The sequence below is a fragment of the Condylura cristata genome, unplaced genomic scaffold (genome assembly GCF_000260355.1).
Source record: "Condylura cristata isolate star-nosed mole 26May11 unplaced genomic scaffold, ConCri1.0 scaffold00036, whole genome shotgun sequence".
NCBI lineage: Eukaryota > Metazoa > Chordata > Mammalia > Eulipotyphla > Talpidae > Condylura > Condylura cristata.
This window is the reverse complement of record NW_004567137.1, coordinates 3,485,420-3,508,058: the sequence shown is the minus strand read 5'-3', so window position 1 is coordinate 3,508,058 and position 22,639 is coordinate 3,485,420. Positions and strand designations below refer to the sequence as shown.

The window sequence follows — 22,639 nt, the reverse complement described above, 5'->3', positions numbered from 1 at the left end:
GGAAATGCACTGGACTATGGTGATGGCACATGGGTGATTTGGTGACATGAAGTCCAAAGGAATTGGACTTGCAACTGAGGGAAAAGTGCACACCATGATGTAAAAATAAACTATTATAAAAAAAAAAGTCATGTAATATATCTTTAAATCACCCCCAAAATGTTCCTGGCAAGTGGTCATACAGCTCTTTTCTTTCACAGCATCCAGCACTAGAGAAGTTCCATGTCTTGCCCTGAATTTTCCTTGTTCAGGTAGGCTGGATGGGTAAGTGTTCTTATCAGCCCTGAGTTTGCTTCCTCAGCCCAACTGTGGTGATATGTAACTGACCAAAATTCTCATATTACTCATGGAGTTATAAGAACTCAGTCAAAGCTGAAGTCAGATTGCCAAACTTAACCATAACATCAGAATGGGCACTCACTTCTGCCCACCCATCTCTTTTCCTACCCAGACATTCAATATGGAGCCTCTATCTTGGTTATCACCATTAGCTTGTACTCAGTCTTGTTTAAGATTTGAATCTGTTTCTCTCCCTGAAGGTGAGAAACCACATTTTCTAGTCTTGTGTTTTGCTAGTTACATTTCTTTCTAAGGCTGAAGTCTTCCTGCAAATGCTACTACATGTATAGTTTCAAATGCTTGGTCAAGGATCAATTGCATCAGCAACACTTGAGAGGTTTCTTTGCTTTTAAAACAACCTGTTTCTGAACAAATCTTCCTAAACCTCAGTTTTTCATTGGTAGGGATGAAGAGCTCATTTTGCAGAATGATCAGGAAGATTAATAAAATTATGTATGTGAACTGCTTAGCATTTATCCTGACTCAGTCTAAATGGCAAACGCTACCGCCTGCTATTATCATTGTCAGTTGTACACTGTACCTGCAGCATCTCCTTAAAGTCTGACCATAACCCTTTGAACAGATGAGATACAAACGTATGCTGTAGTTTAATAGTACCTGGATCTCATCTTTGCCTACAAGCCATTCTCTCAATGCTTGTACCTGCTTCTAAGACACAGTCCTCAGCACACTGCCATTACATGTGAATTTCTGTACTTGTGCATTGCTGCTACCCTGCAGCAGCTTTTTCTTATATTTCCCATTTCTCTACAAAAGGAATAATGTCTCATCTTCACTTTTGTAAAGCCTCACAAATTATTAATTTTTAGTCGATATTCTTGATTCTGTTACTGTATTGCCCCATGCTGTACTCTCTTACGCTTTTTCAGGCTGCAAGTATACTCATTACAGAAACTTCAAACAAGACAGACCATGAGGAGAACAGAAAAATATAAATTCTCCAATTTCAGATAATCACAGTGGGTATTTGGCATAAACCTCTCATATCCAATATATTTATATAATAGAGCTGACATAGCATAGAAAATGTTTCCAGTCACAATAATTAGGTAGAAATAATTATCTTCATTACCTCACCTGCCAATATATAATGTAGCTTTCACTGCTCTTCTGTGAATTTTTTGAAAAATACCATTTCTGTTAGCCATATTTTTCTGCCTACTCTGCTTACCATCATTCTTTATTTCCAGTAAACATGGACACATCTGAAAGGAATTATTATCGTGAAGTTCTAAAGAGTTATGAAATGTATTGAGAATTATTTTCAGAACTTGAAAAAATTTATCATGTAAAGAAACATAAGCAAACTTGCCTTCATCTCCATCATCCCCAAAAGGGTAGAAAAGCGCAACAGCTAAATTGATGAACACAGCCAAGTTGAAGGAGATGCTTCCCCAGAGTGATATGTGCCTCGAGAACCAGAACAGCGCAGGGTTATCTGGGGAAGGAGATGGGTAATGGCACAGAAGAGAATAATTGACTTTGCTTTCAACACATGAATCCTCTTGAAACAACATTTCACTAAGTGCAATTTGTAACGTTCTACACAAGTATACCTAAGCAAACATCTAATGGGAATGATTTTAAGACAGTTTATTATCAAGAACACAGGGAAGCACCTGCTAGATCCCTTCTACACCCTTTTGCCAGTTTACACCCAAACCATGTAGAAGGCTGAGTCATACTGCCACTGGCAAAAGTGGTCAGAAAAACTGGCTCTGTAATAACTCTAATACATCTCTAAGTAAACAAGGAGAAAGTTTAGCAGCTGCCTGGTCGCTTTAATGGCAGGTACTGCTGTATAACTTAGTAATACCTGCAAGTTTGCACCATCCTGTGCCTAAAAATCATTAAAAAACCCCAAAGCCCAAACCACGTACAGATACATTTCTGATGACTATGACCCAGTCATAATTACCTGAAATTCTGAAACTCAACAGCTGACTCAGTACCAGTACTCAGTATGCAGTACTGGGAACTAGTGATGTATAATATTAGAATATTAACTAGGTTTTAAACCTGAATGCTTCCTAGATTTCCAATAGCAGCAAAAAATGGAAAGTTTTACTAAGAGTTACAAATAAATGGAAGCGGCGTTGACTCAGCATTTTCAAAACAAGGATTCTGTACCTGTCGTGAGAACAAACAGATGCATGTCCTGAATATGGACTGCAGGAACCCAAACTCAGTTCTTGTCACTTCCCCTAGGTGATCCAGCAGGCCTGCCTTATGTATAAGTCGACCACTGACTTCTGCAGGTCCTGTTCGCTCTCTAGCTCTCTAGCTCTTACGGCAGGTTTCTAACACTGGAGCCGAGGGGACAAAACACACCATTTTCAAAGAGAAATGAAAAATTTTCCAAATGATGTTCTGTGTATTCCAGTCTGGGACCTGCTGCTTCCTGGCAAATATGAGACCCAGACCTCACAAACACTAGTTTGTTATTCATTTTATGGTTTTTGTCAAAGAGACAAATGGTAATCTTTATCTGGAAAAAAACAACTGAAGTTCAATTCAAAAAGTAGATTATATTCAGAGTTTACAAACAGATTTGAAACATGAGAAAATACGAAATGAGAACTGTATTAGACTGGTTTTTCACTAAACTTGTCACACGGCCGTATTTGAATGCATGCATTGCAAAATCTATTGTTTGGTCCGGCAAGGTACATGTGCTGAGAGAATGACTTACTTTCTAAATGGATCTATTCTAATCAAGGATTCAGGCAAGATGGGATGCTGGAGGCACATCTCTCCAGCCGCTTCACAGACTGTCAAAGCCTGTCAGGGCTGATGCAGAGACCACAAACATGAAGATGCTGAATGCAACACCACACAACACAGCTGCCACTTCGCGTGCCCTGATACTTAGAAGCCATAGCACCAGCGCCATAAGCGGTCTAAAGGGTTTGGGTTTTCTGTTTTCATTAAGCTTCAGACATTGAGCTTACATTCTGGAAACTGCAAGTGATTTCCCAGACAAGAAATTAAAACCTAAATTAAATGAATGTTTTACATGTTCCCAAGGACCAACTTGTCTCCCCTGTGCTCAAGAGGCACCATTCCTGTTTATGTACTTACTCCTGATTTTCTTCTGCCACTTCATTTCACTGTAGAGATCTTCTGTTTGCTGGAAAAAGTCATTCACTTTGCTTCCTTGCTCATCCCTCTCGGTTGTGTTGAACACACGGAACTTGGATTCTCGTGTAAGGTATTCACATATATTGGGCACAGGAAAAACGATTTGTTCCATGGTCCTGTCATGCCGAACAATCTGAAAAGGTCCATATGGAGGAGTTTTAGCCTTCGGACACTTTAGGTTGCAATTTGCTTTTAACATGATTTTAATATGATTTGATGAATTCAGTTATAAAAAGATATGCCAGTTGGAATAGCTAAGATATTTCCTATATATTTAATCTTTAAATAAGAGGAAAAAGCAAAGGTACCTCAAGTACCATACTGTGTCATAAATAACCAATCTTTGTTCTGGATTAGCATTAAGCCCTTGCTACCCGCTTGTGTTTTTAGGCAGGTATGTACTGGAGAGCTGACCGGCTATGCAACCGTAAGTGTGGTATTGGCACAAAGTGTTCTGTCCTTGGCCTCTTCTTCCTATAAGTAACTTCTGAGAGGAAAAATGACATATTTAACATGATGGGCCTGCAGGTTTACCAGGAAAAGTGTTTTATATCAGTAGGATGTGTTTTTATTCATGACAAAATATATTTTCTTCCTAAGAGTGATATCCACTCAAACTAGATCCAGGTGAATGTTTACATTATATTTGAACTTCTCTTATTTGACTGTTTAGACAAAAAACAACAACAACAACACACACACACACACAAAACCAGACTATTGTTAATAGCTTCCATATAAACCAAGGTTTGTACATATTAAATTTGAAGGTTCACATACATATGTGTATACTCTGCCCAGACATCAGGAATGAATCAAAATTGATGTAAACTAGAAATGTTGTTCTACTTCTCTTTACCAATCATTGGTATGCTAGTGACCGTGTGACCCAGTTCAGGAAGATGAGGCATAAAGAGAGATTTCTGGACAAGGGTTAGGAGGTATCTTACACACACACACACACAAAATAATAATAATAATATAAATCAAAAACCTAATACACAACACAAAGCTCTTTTTGGCAAGTACCCTCTTTCTTTCCCGCTTAGAACAAAATTAGTGGACGTGTGTGATTCTTGAAATGTTTGCTATTTTGCAACCATGAGAATAAGGAAAGCCTAACAGAAAGATGGGAAAGAGAGTCAAGTATAGAATACTAGTATCTCCAGACTTCCCATTCTATGAGATAATCAAATACTGTTGCTGCTTAAGCAGCTGTCAGTGTTTTCTGCACATCTAACTGAAGCTATCCTAAATACTATGCTATATATGCAGACTATATATGGTGACACTATCACAAAATAAGCAAGATGAAATTTATGTGTGGTAAAGCAAAATTCCTGAACACAGGTTAAAAAATATCAATTATAGGAAAGCTGAATTCAATCCATTTAGTGCAGAAAATATCTGTGTGGTGTACTCAATCCAACAGTGTGAACCTGAAAAATGAATCTCAGGGTGCATTAAAGAATTATTGTTTTCATTACTCGAAGCCTGGCACTTGACCCTTTGTGGAAGGTTATGTCTGATTCTGATTGTCACATGTTACAAGGGTAATGACAAAATAGAGGAATTACTGAAAGAGACAGGAGTGTAGTCATTGTAAAAAGCCGAAGACTGATAATTTTCCACAAAAGATTTTCAACAAATATTATTTTCTCCTTAGGCAAGGAATTCAGAGAAACAACTTGAGCCCCCAGGAATGACTCTGTAGACCCTAAATCACCAAGGTTCTTCAAATGCTAGAGCCAACCTCATGCTGAGAGGGGAAACAACTTTCTGAATGCTGGGTGAACGCTCCCACGGCCAGTACGAAGACTGCATCTTAATAACCTTCTTAACTGTTACTCAACATTGGATCAAATCCCTCCTGAAGTAGTGAGGTCTCTGTCATGGGAGAATTGAAAACAGAAACAAGAGTATAAGAGACCAATTCTTCCTTGGATGGGTGAGCAGACCAAATAATTTGAGGGCCTCTCTGTTTCTGAGTCGGTAAGTTATTGTTATAAGTCTTAACAACATCCATTACTGTGGCTGGGTTCCAGATGACCACACCCGTGCTGACCTCGGGTAGGGGACAAGTGACACATGAGAAGTTAACAACACTCCAGTGCGTTACATAACAGGTGTAATAAGTTAAAACTAACATGCTGCAGGATCACAGTGAGATGGCATTAATGACTTGCTTGGTATTTGAATGAAGAGAAGGGTTGATGACTGAAGAATTCAGGCCATACTCCCAGACCACCTCTTTGAACTGCTATATACAACTTATGTTATACACGACTTCAGGCATGCTTCAAAGCCCCTCAAATTCAATGTACCCATTAATCAAAAAGTGACCTTCCTCTGCCTTTTAACTGCCAAAGCTAGGCTCCTTCTGCATAACACCAACTTCTATTTTTTTTTAAAATTTATTAATTCATACAAGAACGGGGGTGTAGAACAAAGGTGCAGGGGGTGAGAGGATTTACCAGAGAGAGTGAGGAGCAGAATAGCTAGATCTACTGAAACACACTGCCGAGGAGAGCAGTGGACGGGACAGGAGAGGTCTGCTGTGCCACGTGGGTCAGCTCCCTGGCCAGGGATTGAACTCATGCTACAGTGGCTGGTAATAGCTTCATAGTGCTGAGTCTTAACCCCCTGAGCCACCAAGGAGACTCCTCACCAATTTCTATTTGTGCAAACTCAGGAGCATTCTGGTGCACATCATACATGTGCAATCTGACATCAAGTATCAACCATATATGCATTTCCTCTAACCTACTCATCTTTACCAACACAGCTTCATATCGAATCTACCTGCATTCTTTCCATTTACTTCTCCAGTTCTTTCTTCAAACAGAAACTTGTGTAATGTTTTAAATTTTCAAACCCCAACACCATTTCTTAAGCACCTTTCATTAATTTGCTTCTACCTGAAATGCTATGCCCAATCTTTAGAGTGAGAAACTTCTGGTCAATCTTCAGTATATTCTTTATGCCCCCCTTCTCTGGGAAACCTATCCTGAAGTTCCCAGACATCCTAATCACTTCTCTATATTCCCTGGGCTCTTTGTTCTATTCTGATACACAGCATTATCTTGATACATAGTAAATTCTTAGTAAACATTTACTGAATTTGTAGATTTACATTTGGCTTCTTATTGCTGGGAACCAATAAAACTCCAACTTCTACAGCAACTTCTATCTCTCACACTCAGGTATTAGTCCACACCTCACCTCTGCTCTTCCCTTCCCCATCTCTTGGGATCATCTAGCTTTGTATTTTGGCTTCTGGGACTATTCTAAGCAACTTCATGGTTTGATAGTCTATTTCTATGATTGGATTGATAGTCTATTTCTATGAATTTCTCCAGCTTCCTGACTTTGCCAGTCACCCAGTCCCTATGCACCTGATATATTAAGCAGGTGCTGCTGGCCCATCTCAGGGGTTCCACGAAGTCATATTCCCAGCAAAGCTGCAGTTTTCTGCATGTTTATAACTGTGAGCAAGGTATGCACTTGGGACACCAGCGATGACTGTCATGATTCTAGAAGCTTGGCCATGGAAACAGTAAAGTAGGTGATGCTGGATCCTGACAGTTAATAGCAGTGACACCATCATGCACTCAGCCAAGGAATGAACACACGGTGGTAAATGACAAGTGATAAACCTCGTCTGCTTGCTTCTGCCTGGTTAGCACTGCCAGCTGGAGAGCAAATGAGTGCAGCTAGCAAGTGGCAGGAGATGGGTCTCACACACAGGTGCACATCCAAGACGACCTGCACCTGTACCTAACAGTGGCTCAAGTCTCACTCACAAGGTTGGGGAGGCCAAACGCTGTACACTGAGAAGGGAAACTTCTAAGCCATCTGAAGTTTATGCTACAATGTGGAAAGCTCACGACTTCCTTCCCTGTGTTCTACACTTCTGTCTGCCTTCTGCGACAGAGACTCTATTTTATTAAACCTCTGACAGCTTCTGAAGACCTTTTCCTGAATGATGGCATATGTTACCGCACCCCAGATGCTAAACTATCACTGCTCTGTGAGGATTACTTCCAAGACCAAAAATCAAGACAAAAGCTACCTGTTAATTATGAAAGGAAGTTCACATCCAGCTCAGGTCAAAAAAAATGAAGACAACTTTGTTCTCAGAGCTCATCCCTCATCATCTAGTAAACATGCTAACAATTTATGATCCTCAATTCTGCTTCCTTGCTGGAGAACAAGATCATGAAAAGGGTCTGAAGTGCAAAGGAAACACATCTTTTCTGCAAGGAGTGTCCCTTTGCAGAAATAGTGCACGGTTACCTCGATCTGGGCTGTGTGGTTGGCATAATGTTTCAGGGCTTCGTCACCATCGTCTGGATCTGATCCTGGCTTGAGCATCTGCTGTAACAGTTTGTTGTGACGAGCCAACTAGAAGGACAAAGAAGGCAAAAAAAGGTTTTAGGTCTTTCTTACCCTTCCCTGGATCAATCTTTGAAATTACACTGTCCACTTGTGCATATGACTTCACAGTTCTGGGGTTAATGCTGATTCATTACATTTGAAAGGCAGAGGTATAAAGTCACAAAGATAAGCTACTATTACTATATCAATCTTCCATGCTGATTTGGTAGTACACGTGCTCTCGGTGTGAGAAACTATCTCTTCCAGAGTAGGTGCTCAGTTAGTATTTGCTGACTACATATGCTGGGTTATTGGAAAAGTCATGATACATCTTGGCACAGAAAACAGAAAAAAACACACCATGGCTTTGCTGACAACTAAATATATCTTCAATAAATATGTAACTGTGCCAGAAAGAAAAGCCCACAGTGACAGGTAACTGGTACTTCCCATAAAGAGATTTAAACTACATGCACCTATGAAACACCTTGAGCAATGATGCCACAGCCCAGTGGGCAGCGCCTGCACTAGAGAGGCTTCCTGTGCCCGCGAGACCAGGATCTGTATTTCAGAAGCTTCTCTAACAACACTGAATCCAAGGCTTACATTGGCCACTTGTAATATGTCTCATTCTAATGCACATTCAGAATATGTCTATGGGGCTTTGCAGGTACAGCTCTCAGTGGAATGGAAATGGAGCAAAACTTTCAGCATTGATTATCTTAAACTGCTGGTGGTGGAAGTCACCCTTCCCTCATTTGAATGTCTCCAGCCCATGCTGGCCATTTCTGTAACGAAATGGCCACACATTGCGCTCATGGTTTTCTTGAACAATTCTTGAGGTCTTGTGACATTTTCCAATTATGCCTCCAGTTCCCTGAAGGCTTCAGGAACACAGAATTGGCCACAGAATTCTCTGCGGAGCACTGTTCTGTGCCAGGCACTACCCTGGACACTTGGGCATGTGATCTCATTTGATCCTACCAAGAAATCCTGACCTAGGCACTATTATTATTCCTATCATTATTTCCCAGACAGTGGCACTGAGACACAGAGCAGTAAAGGGCTTGCCTGGGATAGCACAGCTGGCAAAGGGTGGCGTTGCTGCTGTGTGGTTTGGGGTCAGTATCCCACTAACATTACAGAGCAATGAACAAATCCTTGCATTATTCATGAGCCGCGAATACAAATTGTGAATATAAAATAGGGAGATAAATTTTAAACAGTAATCCAGACCCGATAAAATCAAATAAGCATTCTCTTGTAAGTGATAATTTGGTAAGTTAAATATTTATTCCATTGATGTTGCTCCAGAGCAAATCACATTTGAAACCGTCCTTTTAGAATTGATTTTCAGAGATATGTATAAATCACTCAAGAGAAGCATGCCTCGCTTTCATTTCCATTTTATTTTTGACTTCCATGTGAATGATACTGATTTTTATTACAAACTGTCATCATGGAACTTGTTGTAACTTGCAGGTGTTGCTAAAAATCTAAATAAGTTTCACAGGATAAAATTATTGTAATCAGGCCCTCCCTGGTAGCGCAGTGGGTTAAAGCATTACACTAAGAAGCTCAAGCACTTCAGCCTGAGTTCGATCCCTGCCTGCCCCGGAGGTAACCACATGGCGTGGCAGATCTCTCCTGACCCGCCCGCTGCTCCCCTCAGCAGTGTACTTCTTGATCTGCCTGTTCTGCGCCCCACTCTGTCCCTGGTGAATTCTCTCACCCTCCACATCTCTGGCCTGTACCCCACTTCTGTATGAATTAAATAAACAAATCTTTAAAAAAAATTATTGTACTCATATAGGCCCTTCAGCCTGTGTTATCAGAAGTGGCCAGTCCCTGAAGTTCAAACTCATGTTTCCAGAGTGCATCGGGAATTATGAAAGAAAAAGAACAGTTAAGCATGACTCCAATTTACTGACCCAGGTGACTGACAGCTCAGAGACGCCATTTGCCAAAGAAAAATACTGGAGAAGCAGATGCAGGAGGAGAGAATCAGGACTTTGGCTCCAGCCACATGAGGCTTTAGATGCTGTCTAGCAGAAGGCAATTAAGAGGCAGCTGGACATGACTCTCAGAGCCGTGGGCAGTGGTCAGGGCTTGAGCTGTCCATTTAGTGCTAGAAGAGTATGTCGAATGCTTAAAGTCGGGGGCTTTAATCAGATTGCTGCAAAGTGAGCTTAGAGAAAAGAGATCTAGGCAACTCCAAGAGAAGTTCAGAAGACCAAAGGCATGGAGGTGGAGAAATGTGGGCCAGCAAGGCAGGGATGAAGCCAGGGAAATCAGGTGACCTGGTGGCCCAAAGACCAAAGGACTTCAAGATGGAGGGAGATGTCATCGGGACCAAATGTCACTGATGATAGGTTGAAGCGAGGGCTGGTTCCACTGCTGACATTGAGAGCAGCAGTTTCAGGCAGAGGTGGACACCGAAGTCTGCCAGTAGGGAGTTTAAACAAGGATGTGTGGAGGGAGAGTCAGAACAACAGGCAACTCTTACAGTGCACTTATAAGGGGAATCAAGAAATAGGACAGAAGCTCAAGAAATGGACAGGGTGAAGGAGGGTGTCTATTTTTTTTTTTCCAGACAGGTGGGACATCCACTAAGCAATATCTTGACAAGCTAGTACGTAAGTGGGTGGGTCTGCATGGGAAGGAAGACATTCGCCCACAGTGGCAGCAGAAGGGACAGGGATGGTCTTATTAGGAGGGAGGCAAGGTGAAACTCCTTTCTGGTTCTTTTCATTGTCTCATTGGAGTAGGAAGTTGATACTGAGGATGAGAAAGAGGTGCTGGGAATTTGGAAGAGAAGATAGGAAAGTCAGCCAGGGAAGTGCAAGGACTTGGAAATGTCACAGGGTACCTTTTCTGTGACAGTGAGACCAGTAACATGTTTGTGTGTATTTCTCTGGCGACATTCAGCTTTCTGGGACGAGGCAGGAACAGGCAGAAAATGTAACTGATGAGACTGTGATTTGGCTGGGGGAGGTAAATGATACAGAAAAACAAGATACACAGGAATGAGACAGCTACACAAGGCCTTTGCAGAGGACACTGGAATCTAAGCTGGAACTGGAAGGAAACACAGCAGGAGGGACAGTGAGCAGGTAGCTGAATCAAAGAACGATAGTTCCTAAAGTTAAATAGAAATGGTAATAAGTGGTGGTCTGGAAGGGAGTGCTGGTTAGGGTGAGGCAGTCAAGGAAATGCAGAGGGCTCAAGGGCAGTGCAGACGGCATGCTGAGCGGTGACCAGGGCGGAGGCACCCTGTGTCTGTCATCTTGCCACTTCCCACACTCCCACCCTGGTCTGAGCCTCCATTTAATTAATTAATCAAGTATAGGAAATTTGCAAAGAATTACACAGAGAGAGCTAGGCCACTTCAGAGTGATTCGGAAGACCAAAGGCACCAGTAAAGGAGATGGAGAATGTGGGTTAGTGACGCTAGGGAGATTGGTGACCCAGTGACCAAAGGACTTCAAGATGGAGGGAAAGGTCGTCAGGCCTAATGCCACTGACCATTGACATGGGAACTGGCTGGAATTCTGTAACTGCCTTTCTACTGGACTCCCGGCTCCACCTTGTCCTCCAGAGGCTGCATCCTGCTCATCAGACCTCCTTTCTGCTCAAAACTCGCTGATGCCCCCAACACACCTTAGGTTAGGCCCCTTCCTTTATAGTCAAAAGGGACTATAAAATGTGTCCCCACTTCCTGTCTGAACTCCCCCCGCTCCTTCCCCTGCTGACTCAGACCTGACACGCTGGGCACCCGACTGTGCTGTCAACCCGAGGAGCACGTGAGAGTCTGGGGGTGCTGTTCTCTGGATTTGCTTCCTCCAGATGCCCATGTGGCTGGGTGCCACCTACCTTTGGGTTCCTTTCATGTGCTGTCTTGTCAACCACGCTTTAGCAGATCAACTCACTCACCTCCACCAACACATCACACCCCATTTCCTGCTCTGCTATTCTCCACAGCACGTACCATCTTCTGACAACCTGTTTTTCAATTGCTCTTTTTATTAGCTATCTCCAAGGCAGGAAACAGATTTTCTTTTAGCTTGTTCACTGCAGTATTCCCAAGGCTTAGAACAGTGTCTGGCACATAGAAGATGCCCAGTACACATTTGCTTAATCAATGGCATGCAAACTGAATGTAAATCTTTAAATGTGAAAAAGACGTTCCAAGGTGAGACTTAAATAAATTGCCTATGAGGGCCAACCTAGTGGGTTAAAGCCTCAGCATTATGAAGTTATCCAGAGCCACTGTAACACAAGTTCGATCCCCTGGCAGGGAGGTAACCCACATGGCATAGCAGACCTCTCCTGTCTCACCCAGTGCTCCCCTCAGCAGTACATTTCAGTAGATCTGCTGTTCTGCTTTCTGTCTCTGGTGAGCCCTCTTACCCCTCACACCTCTGACCTATACCCCAGTTCATAAATAAATAAGTCTTTAAAAAACGGCCTCATTTAAATATATATGTATTTATTAAAAACCTCTTTTTTACAGTCATTTTAAAATGTCAAAATCACTATAATTACTTGAAAGAAACAATAACTGTTTTGTGTGGGGTACGTAATGGCATAAATCAATGCAAATAATTTTCACTTAGTACATCTTGCTTAAGTGAAACATATTAGAACCTCTCACTTTCCAGTAGTCTTAGCAAGATGATTCTACAGTTGCCTTGTTTTATTGTAGATAATAGGTACTATAAAAGGAACTTAATAAAAAGTACCTGCTATATCCTTAGTGCCAAGAATAAAAGTTGGTACATAAAACAGACTCAAATATTTCTTGCATCACTGATGAATTGGGTTAATTAATGGCACGCACTGTATTTAAGTGGGGAAAGATTCACAAGTCAGTGAATTAACTGCTTCCTCTGGGAAGAAAGAAAAGCTAAAAAATCTGATTAGCTATCAAATGATCACAAAATTTCAATGTGTGAGAAATAATACATTTTAATGCTTTCCATGTTTCAGAGTTGTTTATATTTCACTCTCCACATGCTACTTGTAGAGGACAGGACTGGGTCCTCAATAAATGTTGAATTGAGCCCTGGAAAGTAAGAATTGCCATTGTAAAGCCAAACTATAAAGGAAATAAAGACTATCTCAGTGTGAAGTGGGTGAACATGGCTGGTATCAACATCAAACTCTCTTGACCCAATTTACAGTTTACTAAAAGCACAGTACAAAGTCTCAGACACCAATTACCAGACATCCAGTAGTTTTTTTAAAAAAATATTTACTATGTCTAAGCAACTCAACTAAAGCATTGTGTAGAATGGCCATGTTGCCAGCCACCATCACTGGTCTCTTGGCGGTGGGCTCCCTGCCACGTACCCTTTCACATGATATAAAGAGAAACAAGAATCCAATAAAGCAACAGCACCATTTACTACAATGTGCTTGGAAACAAAGGTTCAGACATGCGGACATTTCCAGGCAAGAGCAGTTGGAGAGCTGTCACAGTAAGCAATCTCATTTCACTCCTAGCTAAAAAGAGAAAACATTTAATGAATCCCAAGGACAGTCATCTTCTGGCACCCAGTTTTACCTGATAAAGGTTCTTACAATGTGTCACAAACGAGAGATTTACTCAAATCACCACATAAACAATAAATTATAGCAGCGAGCCTAAGCATGTGCAACACTCAAAAAGCTGAAAGGGGATACTGCACAGGTAGGAAATCTCCCTGTCCTGCAAATCCTTGTGACTCACAGCAGCTTTTATTAGGCAAAAAGTAGCCTCTCTCACACCTGCTTAGTAAATGATGCTCCCAAAATCTTTTCCCCAGTAAAGAAACTCATTAACTCGTGATTACAAACAGAAAAACTAGCCCTAAGAAAATGTATCAGCTTCTGTGATAATAAAGTTTTAAGACAAATACAGTGTCACACAGGGACTGAGATATGCCATAGTAGTAGTGAGGAAAGGATCACAAGCATTAGCAGTTTGCCTTCTAAAAAAATGCATATCCCCGTCCTCTCTTCCCACCATCCCAAAAGACTGCCAAGAAGGACCAGGGGTTGAAAAGAAAAAGAGAAAGTTATGTCCCTTGTTACTTTCTGACATATTTATACTTTGTTTAAATACATATGCAACACTCTGTAGGAATAAAGAATTGCATATGTAAATATACCTACAACATGCACACACCGACAAGCACAACTACACACAAAAACACGTCTAACCCACCAAGGGTCTTTAAGTGACATTGTACAGTTTTTTTTACATCTAAGAGTGGGGAGCAAACAAGACTGACTCATCTTTTTCATTTTTAGCCACTACTAAACTATCTCACATTTATCTTCTTATCATTCAGCTTAGGTGCCAGTTAAGAATGGAGCAAAAACCAAGGCAATCACACCTGAATGATAATCAACAGTAGTTTTTCACTGGTACTTCTCGTCTAAATTTTTCATGTGAGTTCCACTTTTATTAACGGGTAAAACTAACACAGCAGCTGTCTTTGGGAAGATGAGACATGGAGCTGGGGCCTGAAGTCAGAGCCTCACCTGTCTAGGTGAATCTGTGTGCAGGGCACTGCACTGTGTGAAGCAGAGAGAAATCAGGGTGGGGGGTGTACAAATGAGGCTCACTTATTCTAACAGGCGTAAAAGACACAGAGCTTTTACTTTCAAACTTTTCTTTGATTTTGTGATCCTGTTATGAACATAGCATAAAACTCTTGTGGATTAAAAAGAAAGAACGAGACATGAGATGGGTAAGAAGGAAAGAAACTAACTCTGAAGTGAAGTACACTTTTAGACTAAACTGGTGGTCCCCAGAGGGAAGGGGCTGGGTAAATCAGAGATAAGAGTGTAGTGGATACAGATACTGATATACTTCAAAAATTAGAAGGAAAACAAGTATTGTCACCTGTATAGTGGGGCCATGCACAACACAGGAAAACACACACACACAGAGGACAACTGAATTCCTAGAAGCCCCCAAATGATGTCCACCTGGAGGTTTTGCCTCTGTTCTGAGGAACTGAATGCTTCAGGGCCTTTTTTTTTTTTTTTTTTTCAAAAAACCAGTCTTTTTTTTTTCTTATCTTCTTTTTTTTTTTTTTTAAAGGTTTATTTGTTCATACAGAACTGGGGTACAGGCCAGAGGTGCCGGGACGGTGAGAGGCTTCACCAGAGAGAGAGTGGGGAGCAGAACAGGCAGATCGATGAAGTACACTGCTGAGGGGAGCAGCGGGCGGGTCAGGAGAGGTCTGCCACGTCATGTGGTCACCTCTGGGGCAGGCGGGGATCGAACTCATGCTGAAGTGGCTTTAGTTTCTTTAACCCACTGCGCCACCAGGGAGGGCCTTCATATTTTCTTTTTTTTAATTTATTTTTTATTTTTTACAAAAGTTTATTTTTACATCATTTTGTACATTTTTTTTTCCATCTCAATTGTAATCCCCGCGGGTTTCCCATCACCAAGTCACCTGTGTGCCATCACCATAGTCCTGTGCACTTCCCTCTCCACTCCCTCCCCACCCGTTTTTGATCCCATTCCCCACTCCACCCCCACAAAATGTCTCTGGTATATGGTTGTTCATTATTTTTTGTTATTTTCTCGCCTGGTTCAGGGCCTATTTCTTTCTGATGAAAATAAAGACAAGCCTGGAGTGTCTACTCCGCCTGTTTTCATAAAGAAGTAATGTCTTCAGAGCGGGAGAGGAAAGGGAAGGATGATATGCCTTCCGTGGCTTCTTCCAGCATCTAACAAATTTGCTGGTCATTTCCAGTGCCCTCCCTAATGATTTTCCAAATGTGGTCTGGGAATGTTAGCAGAAAAAAAGGAGCCATCTCTATAATATTCAGATAATGGTGTGTGTGTGAAATATTATTTATTTGATTTTGGGGGGTGTCTCACACAGAATGAAGTCTGAGGAGGACAGAAGTTTTGTCATGCTCACTGCTGTGCCCCATGTGCCCAGAACAGTATTCAGCAAGGAACAGTCCTGAATAAATACTCAGGGAAGGGAAGGAAAGAAAAAAGGGAGAGGGAGGGAGTGAGGGGGAGGGAAGGAAAGCGGGGGAGGGAAGGTGTGGCAGGCAGGTATACAGAGTGCTTTGGTTTGTTCAGTTTTTAATGCAACATGTGTCTAATTTACCCAAATAGGTTGATTTTTACAAAATATGGACAATTTTTTCAAATAAATCTAGTAAAACACATGCAGTCTATATTTTTATTTATGATAAAAAAGATTTTTTAATGAGATCTGTTTTTTACACATCTGTAGATGAATTACTCATTTATTAATCAGAAGTATTTCTTACAAAGGAAGAATGCATCCGCTGTTAATTTTTTTTTTTTTTTCGTTTTTAGCTCTTTTAGGTGAAATATAGGTGAACCAAATAAGCCATCAGGGCAAAAAATAGTAACAAGAAAAATACAACACAACAAAATAGAAATAAACAGCCAACTTTAACCCAAAGACGATCTGGGAGGGGAGGGAAGAGACACAAATGAGGGTGGGAAGGGCACAGGGGCTGTGGAGACTTGCAGGGTGGGGACTCTGGGCGAGGAAAGCAAGCACTGTTAGGAAGTGAACAATGATGTCAAATATATACAAAGAAATAAAAGGGGAGAAAAAAAAAAACAGACCTACTGAGGTGAATGATGCTTTAAGAACTGTTTCTGGAATAAAGCAATGAGGCACCGACTAGAAAGCATAAAGACAAAGGACTACCAGCTGGGCCCATCTCTTCAAAGGCACCCTAGTCCTTCCCATTTCCAGTCCGCCCCACCCCACTTGCAAGCACCAAGAGGTGAAGAAAGTCTTTTTTTGACCCTATCACCCATTTGAGGAGATGGAGATGCTGCAGTGACTGGGAAATGTATTGAGCCTGCTGGACAGGATTGTTCACGGGAACATGGTCCCTGCATCCGCCACTGACCTTAGGTCATGCAGCAGGGACGAACACCTGGCCTTTTCCTGCCTAATTCTCCTCGCTGTGAAACAGCAGTGGTATCCACAGAACTACTGACATGTGCCCTGGACGACTGAGGATCTGTGCACCTCGTGCTCCTCAGCCCTGGAGTAACCAGCTTAGAGGAGCAAAGGATCCTCTCCTCCCCGTACACCTAGCCTGAGAATGGATTTCTTGCTGTTCATTGTCTTGACAAAGTTGCTTTTTCTTGGGGGAGGGGGGCAGGGAGAAAATACTGTATTAATTAAAATGAACAGTGATATATATATATAATATATATATACATGTATATACGTAGTGGAATGATCATGGGGTGCTCCAAGCCCCTTCTCACATTGCTTGTGTGCCCCAGGAATCCACTCTGACCAGCACAAACCCACCAGATGTAAAAATCGCAGGTGGAGGATGGAGCGTTGAGAAGAAATGAGAAGAAATACTATGAAAATTTTCCAGGAACTTTAAGTTCAATTGCTTGAAAGCGTTTCAACCTCAGTTTCTGCAGCCTTCTATTTTGGAGCCACTCAGACTGAGAAATCTCATGCTAACTGGTCTCTGTTATAACTGTCTAATCAACAGCTGCCTTCCAAAGGTCAGCTTTTGTTAGAGTGGTTCTCACAAGTGAGAGAATCACTGCTCAAGTCAACTTCTGCACTTAAAGGCAAAGCTAATAAAGGAGGAAATGAGGTGCAAAGTGGATTTCCACTCTCCGGAGGGCTTCAGACCCCTGGAATCAGACTGAAAAGAGAAACAAAAAATTGCAGAACAGATTTATTTTGCTACTTTGTTCATTTGGTGACACCCTATACCCGCTTAAATGTTATCCAGTCATTCAGAAACTAAATTACCATGGTTGCTAATGAAAAGACAAAGGAAGGGAATACAAAGAAAAGAGAAGAAGACAGATGAAAATTAGAGACAGACTAATTTACAAAAACTTGTTCTCCATTCTCAACAGATGGATGACTGGTAGAGAAGATTTTCAAAGGTGCAGACACTGAGCACAGACATCGTGCACTATGATTTTCTTTGGAACAATAAAGCCATCAATTATCCAGAGATGAAATCATATTGTTTGATGTGTAAGTACAATGCATGCAATATTTACATGACAAAGATTCACTTACTCCAAGTGGCAAACAAAATTCTCCTTATAACTTAGGCAGCCATGAGCTAAGTACACTGTGTTCATTCTAAAATGCTAGTGAAGCTCTGGTGTGAGCCCTGATTCTCTTGGTCACTGGATTTTGTTCATAACCATGAACAAAACAGACAACCTCATGCCCTTATGGAGCATGCTATGGAAGGGAGAGAAATAAACAAGTGTTGTGTCAGATGAGCAAACGCAAAGGATGAGAGAAATGGGCTGCGGGGGTTAAGGGCTGCCATTTTTGGTCAAATGGTCAGAGAACATTCTGCTTCTGCAACAAGGTGGTCTCCAGGAAAAGGGGAGGTTTCAGGTTCTCCACACACCCAGGGCAGGGTAGAGCTGGGCAGGGAAAGAAGCTGGAGAGGAGACTGTATGAGGAGGAAGCAAGAAAGATGAGGAGCAAGAAGGAGACCCTGAGGAGGCACGTAGCGCAGAGAGGCAGGTGAAGAAGCTGTAGTTGCTTCTTGGTCCTGGACTGGGTGACACAGATGCGGGGGAGACCTATGGGGAGGTTGACTATGGCAGCTTTGATCTTGATTTTGCTTTTACACTTTTCCTTCCAGACTGTCTAGACATTTCTTATTCTTTTTTATGGTTCCCCACCAGGACATGCCTTAGACTGTGGCAGCTTTTGGGCCTCAGTGGTTCTGCTTTGGGTCAATCCTGTTTGGTTGGACATCTACCCACGAGGGGACGGGTGACTTTGGGTGTCTGATGTGGAAACCACTGTTTGTCTACTTCTTGTTACACACAATTGTATTAAAGTTCCTTTCCATTAGAGATTTTATGTACTAGGGTATACTTTGTCTTGATGAGGCAGATGGCAGGCACTAATTAAGAGTGGGCAGATTTAGGGGTTCTGGGGTGCCCCTCTCCCTGCCCTGTAACATGTATTTTTGGATTTTTAGAATTAAAAATGAGGTGACTCCTGGACTTCGAGAGATGCTGAATTTGTTAACACTTTAACTCAATGTATCATCCAATCTGTATTTTTTTCTCACATAATTATAAAAAGTTAATTATTTACATTACTCAACTGTCTTTTCACGCTTTTATTTTTACAACTATGTTTTAAAACATTCTATAGGTTTCAGGTGCACAGCACTATAACTCTGCATCTATACAGACTACCTATGATCCCCAAAACAGCTGAGTTTCCCTTTACCACCAGAAAATTGTACCCACCTTTACACAATGTACCCTCCTTTTTCCTCTGTCCCCCTCAGGTAACTGACATTTTGTTCCTGTAACCTAAGTTTGTTATTGTTTTGATCATCCATTTGCTTTATTTTCCAATGACTAAAATCATACCATATTCCTCTTTCTCTGACTTATGTCATTATAATAATATCCTCCAGGTCTATAATTTTCCCATTAAAATGGGAAAATCTCACCAAACACACACAAAAAACTAAAGAACTCTGATTCAACACTTCTCCAAATAAGACATGCAGAGGGTCAACAGGCACATAAAAAGACATTATTCGTCACTGATCACTGGGGAAATGCAAATGAAAACCACAATGAAATATCCTCTTACACTTATAAGGATGGTGATGGCTTATATCAAAAGGAACTAGTCTATATCAAATAAACTAGAGTTGGTGAGGGTGTGAGGAAAAGTGAACACATATACCCTGTCAGTGAGAATGCAAATTGGTATAGCCCTTATGAGGAAGAATAAGGAGACTCATCCAAAATTAAAATTAAATTACCATATAATCCCACAATTTCACTTTGGGGCATTTAGTCAAAGACTAAGAAAACACTAAATCAAAGAGATATGTACCGTCTATGTTCACTACATCACTACTTTTTAATAACTAACATTTGGAAACCTCTTAAGGGCCCATGGGTAGATGAGTGGATAGAGAATATGTGGTGTATAGGCATAGGAATACTATTCAGCCATCAAAAATAAAAGACAGGCTATTTTAACAGCTACATAAAAGGCAGAGGAAATAGCAACTTCAATAACAGAAAGCAAGATTACATTTCTTGACTTCAGTGTATGGCTATGAGAGCCGTGAGGCCTGAGCAAATAAAGAAACAAGGAGAGAGATGGTCAATGAAAGAGACAATGAGGCAGAAAGATGAATCATGTTGCAGCCACTTGAACACCAAGCTCTTAGAGAAAGGCCAAAACCCTCAGAAGGTCCTCCTGATCTGATCCTGCCTTCCTCCTCAGCCTCAGTGCTTGTCTTCTCTCCTTGCTATGTCTTCCCCTTGCATAACAAGAGACTCAGAGTTTTATGCTGCCTTCTAGGGTAGAGGAACACAGGCCCAGCCAGAAGACAGTCTGCTTTCATTCCTTCTATGGTGAGCTGTATTTTATAACCCCAATTCCCTGTCGATTAATAGCAGAAACTGATGCCTTTAATTTTTGAGAGCAGGAGACAACAGAAATCCAAATGAAGTGGTAATCAGATCAGCTTGAGTCCAGGAAGGTAGAAGGCACTCAGGAGAAGGAAGGAAGGAGACAAGAAGAGGCACCATCTGGTTGGGTGGCCGGGCTCTGAGATAGTTCAGAAAGGAAGAAGCAGAGGAGGGCAGACGTCTACAGCAGCCTTCTCAAACTGTGGCCTGTGGACAAGTGGAGCAGAAAGAGCCAGCATGGGAGGCAAGCTGTGATTTGGGGCCCTGGCCTAGGGCCCTCTAACCCCAGGCCCTGGGAATGAGGTCTGGGAAAGGAATTCACACTACAGTGTGCGAACTGCTGATCTGAACTCCAACTTCAGTGCAACCTTTCCCCAACAGTGACTTCAGTTTGCCCTCTGGCCTAGCCCTCTAGTTCTGTCTCACTCCAGATGCATCAGCCTTCACGTCCCTTCTTCGGCTTCTATTCAGCTCAATTCATACCCAATCACTCCTCTTTTATACTTGATCCATTCACACCATCAATGTAACAAGTGAGCACGAGCCTGGCTATCTGGTCGATATCACTTATGACCAGACTGCCAGTGTAGAGTGAATGCTGAAATCAGAACCACAACAGGGAGAGATGTTCCAGGCTGCTCTCTTGATTCCAGTCAGAAACTCTTTTAAGAAAATGTCTGCTGGCGTGTTGCACTCATATACAAAGTGAACTAAATATTGCAATTATAGACATGAAAAATATTTAAAAATAAATGATCTATTCGTGCTTACTCATAAGGGTCTTTCAGATGCGAGGCATAACAACCTGCCTGACTGTTAAGGATATAAAAATCATTTAAAGCAGGCTTTTGCCCCACTATGGCTTTGGGGCCACCTGCTTTGCAAATGCAGTTTCATTTCAACAAGGCTACACTCAATTCTTTGCATGGCCTCTGTGCAAGTTTTCACACTAAAATGGCAACACTGACTATCTGCAACAAACAGTACAAACTGAAAAGTTTAAGATACTTGTTATGTGGCAATTTATGAAAAGTTTGCAAACCCCTTAGGAAAATAACACAAACTGGCAAATAGTCTGCAGGACTCATAGAGCAGACAATATTTTGAGATAGAGACAGACAGACAGACAGATTTCTGGAAGATATCTTTTGAACCAACTAATTTAAGATGCCTAAAATTGATGTATTACATTGACAGTAAAAATTCCAATAAGGGACATTCTAGAACCTTCCCCTACTATGTAAGTTCACATAACCACCTGGTTGTGACACACAGGGGGACTTCATGATCTGGCTGAGGATGACCATTTTCCTTTCTGAAATATCACATTTTAGTTCAGCAGTTTAACTTCCAGCATTATCCTTTCACAAAGTTCTGTCACTTTTCTTTGACTTTCAATTCATTCTGGAAGTCAAGTACATCAACAGACACAGAACACAAAGGCTGAGCAGCCCGTCACATAACCAATAAGACTCATATAGCTCCATGATAATCCCAGCAATCAACTCAGAAAAAAATATTTTCATTCAGCACCTTCACATCCTTCACTGAAGCTACTAACTAAGTATTAGCGGGTCCCTCTGGCTTGCCAGCCCGTCTCATCCTATCTCACACCTGTCTGCCATGTCGGCAGGCTAAAGTTATATATTTAACCTCTCTTACTTGATGTTTGGGCTAGAAAAACAAGTCAGTCATAAATATAGGCTGCTATGTGTACACACAAATATGTATCTAGAATATTACTTAATACTTTGATGTAGTTTCTTATAGCTATGTAGCTTTTTAGTATCATATTGGCTTGTATGTCTAACAGTATTTCATGGGTTCATTTATAATTGGTTTACCTTTAAAAATTTGTGTAGGGCCCTCCCTGGTGCCACAATGGATTAAAGCAGCACCATGAAGCTGTCCACAAGCACTGCAGCATGAGTTCAATCCCCTGCCAGGGAGATGATCCACATGGTGCAGCAGACCTCTCCTGACCCGCCCGCTGCTCCCCTCAGCAGTTGAGCTGCCTGTTCTGTTCCCCACTCTGTCTCTAGTGAATCCTCTCACCTCTTCCACCTCTGGCCTGTGCCCCATTTCTTGTACACATAAATAATAAATAAATCATTAAAATCATTTATGTAATATATCAAGGTATAAATTAATGTGTGGTAAAAAGTACAAGCATTAAATGAGCTTCTAAAAGTTGGTAATAATGCTTTTGAGTTAACAGTTACTTCCTAAAGGAGACTTCTGTGATATTTTTTTGTGTTATGGCATTTATCATTTTATAAAATCATCATCTCA

At 41.5% G+C, this 22,639-nt stretch overlaps 1 protein-coding gene across 1 annotated transcript in view; it reads right to left on the bottom strand.

Annotated features, from left to right (window-relative positions):
* ITPR2 (inositol 1,4,5-trisphosphate receptor, type 2) overlaps window positions 1-22,639 on the bottom strand; it is a 450,179-nt gene that overhangs the window by 99,725 nt on the left and 327,815 nt on the right. The window contains exons 46-48 of the mRNA XM_004693199.2: window positions 7,798-7,905; window positions 3,442-3,634; window positions 1,673-1,798 (exon numbers count right to left, since the gene is read on the bottom strand). Of these exons, the coding sequence (XP_004693256.1) occupies window positions 1,673-1,798; window positions 3,442-3,634; window positions 7,798-7,905 (427 nt within the window). The remainder of the gene's footprint in view (window positions 1-1,672; window positions 1,799-3,441; window positions 3,635-7,797; window positions 7,906-22,639) is intronic.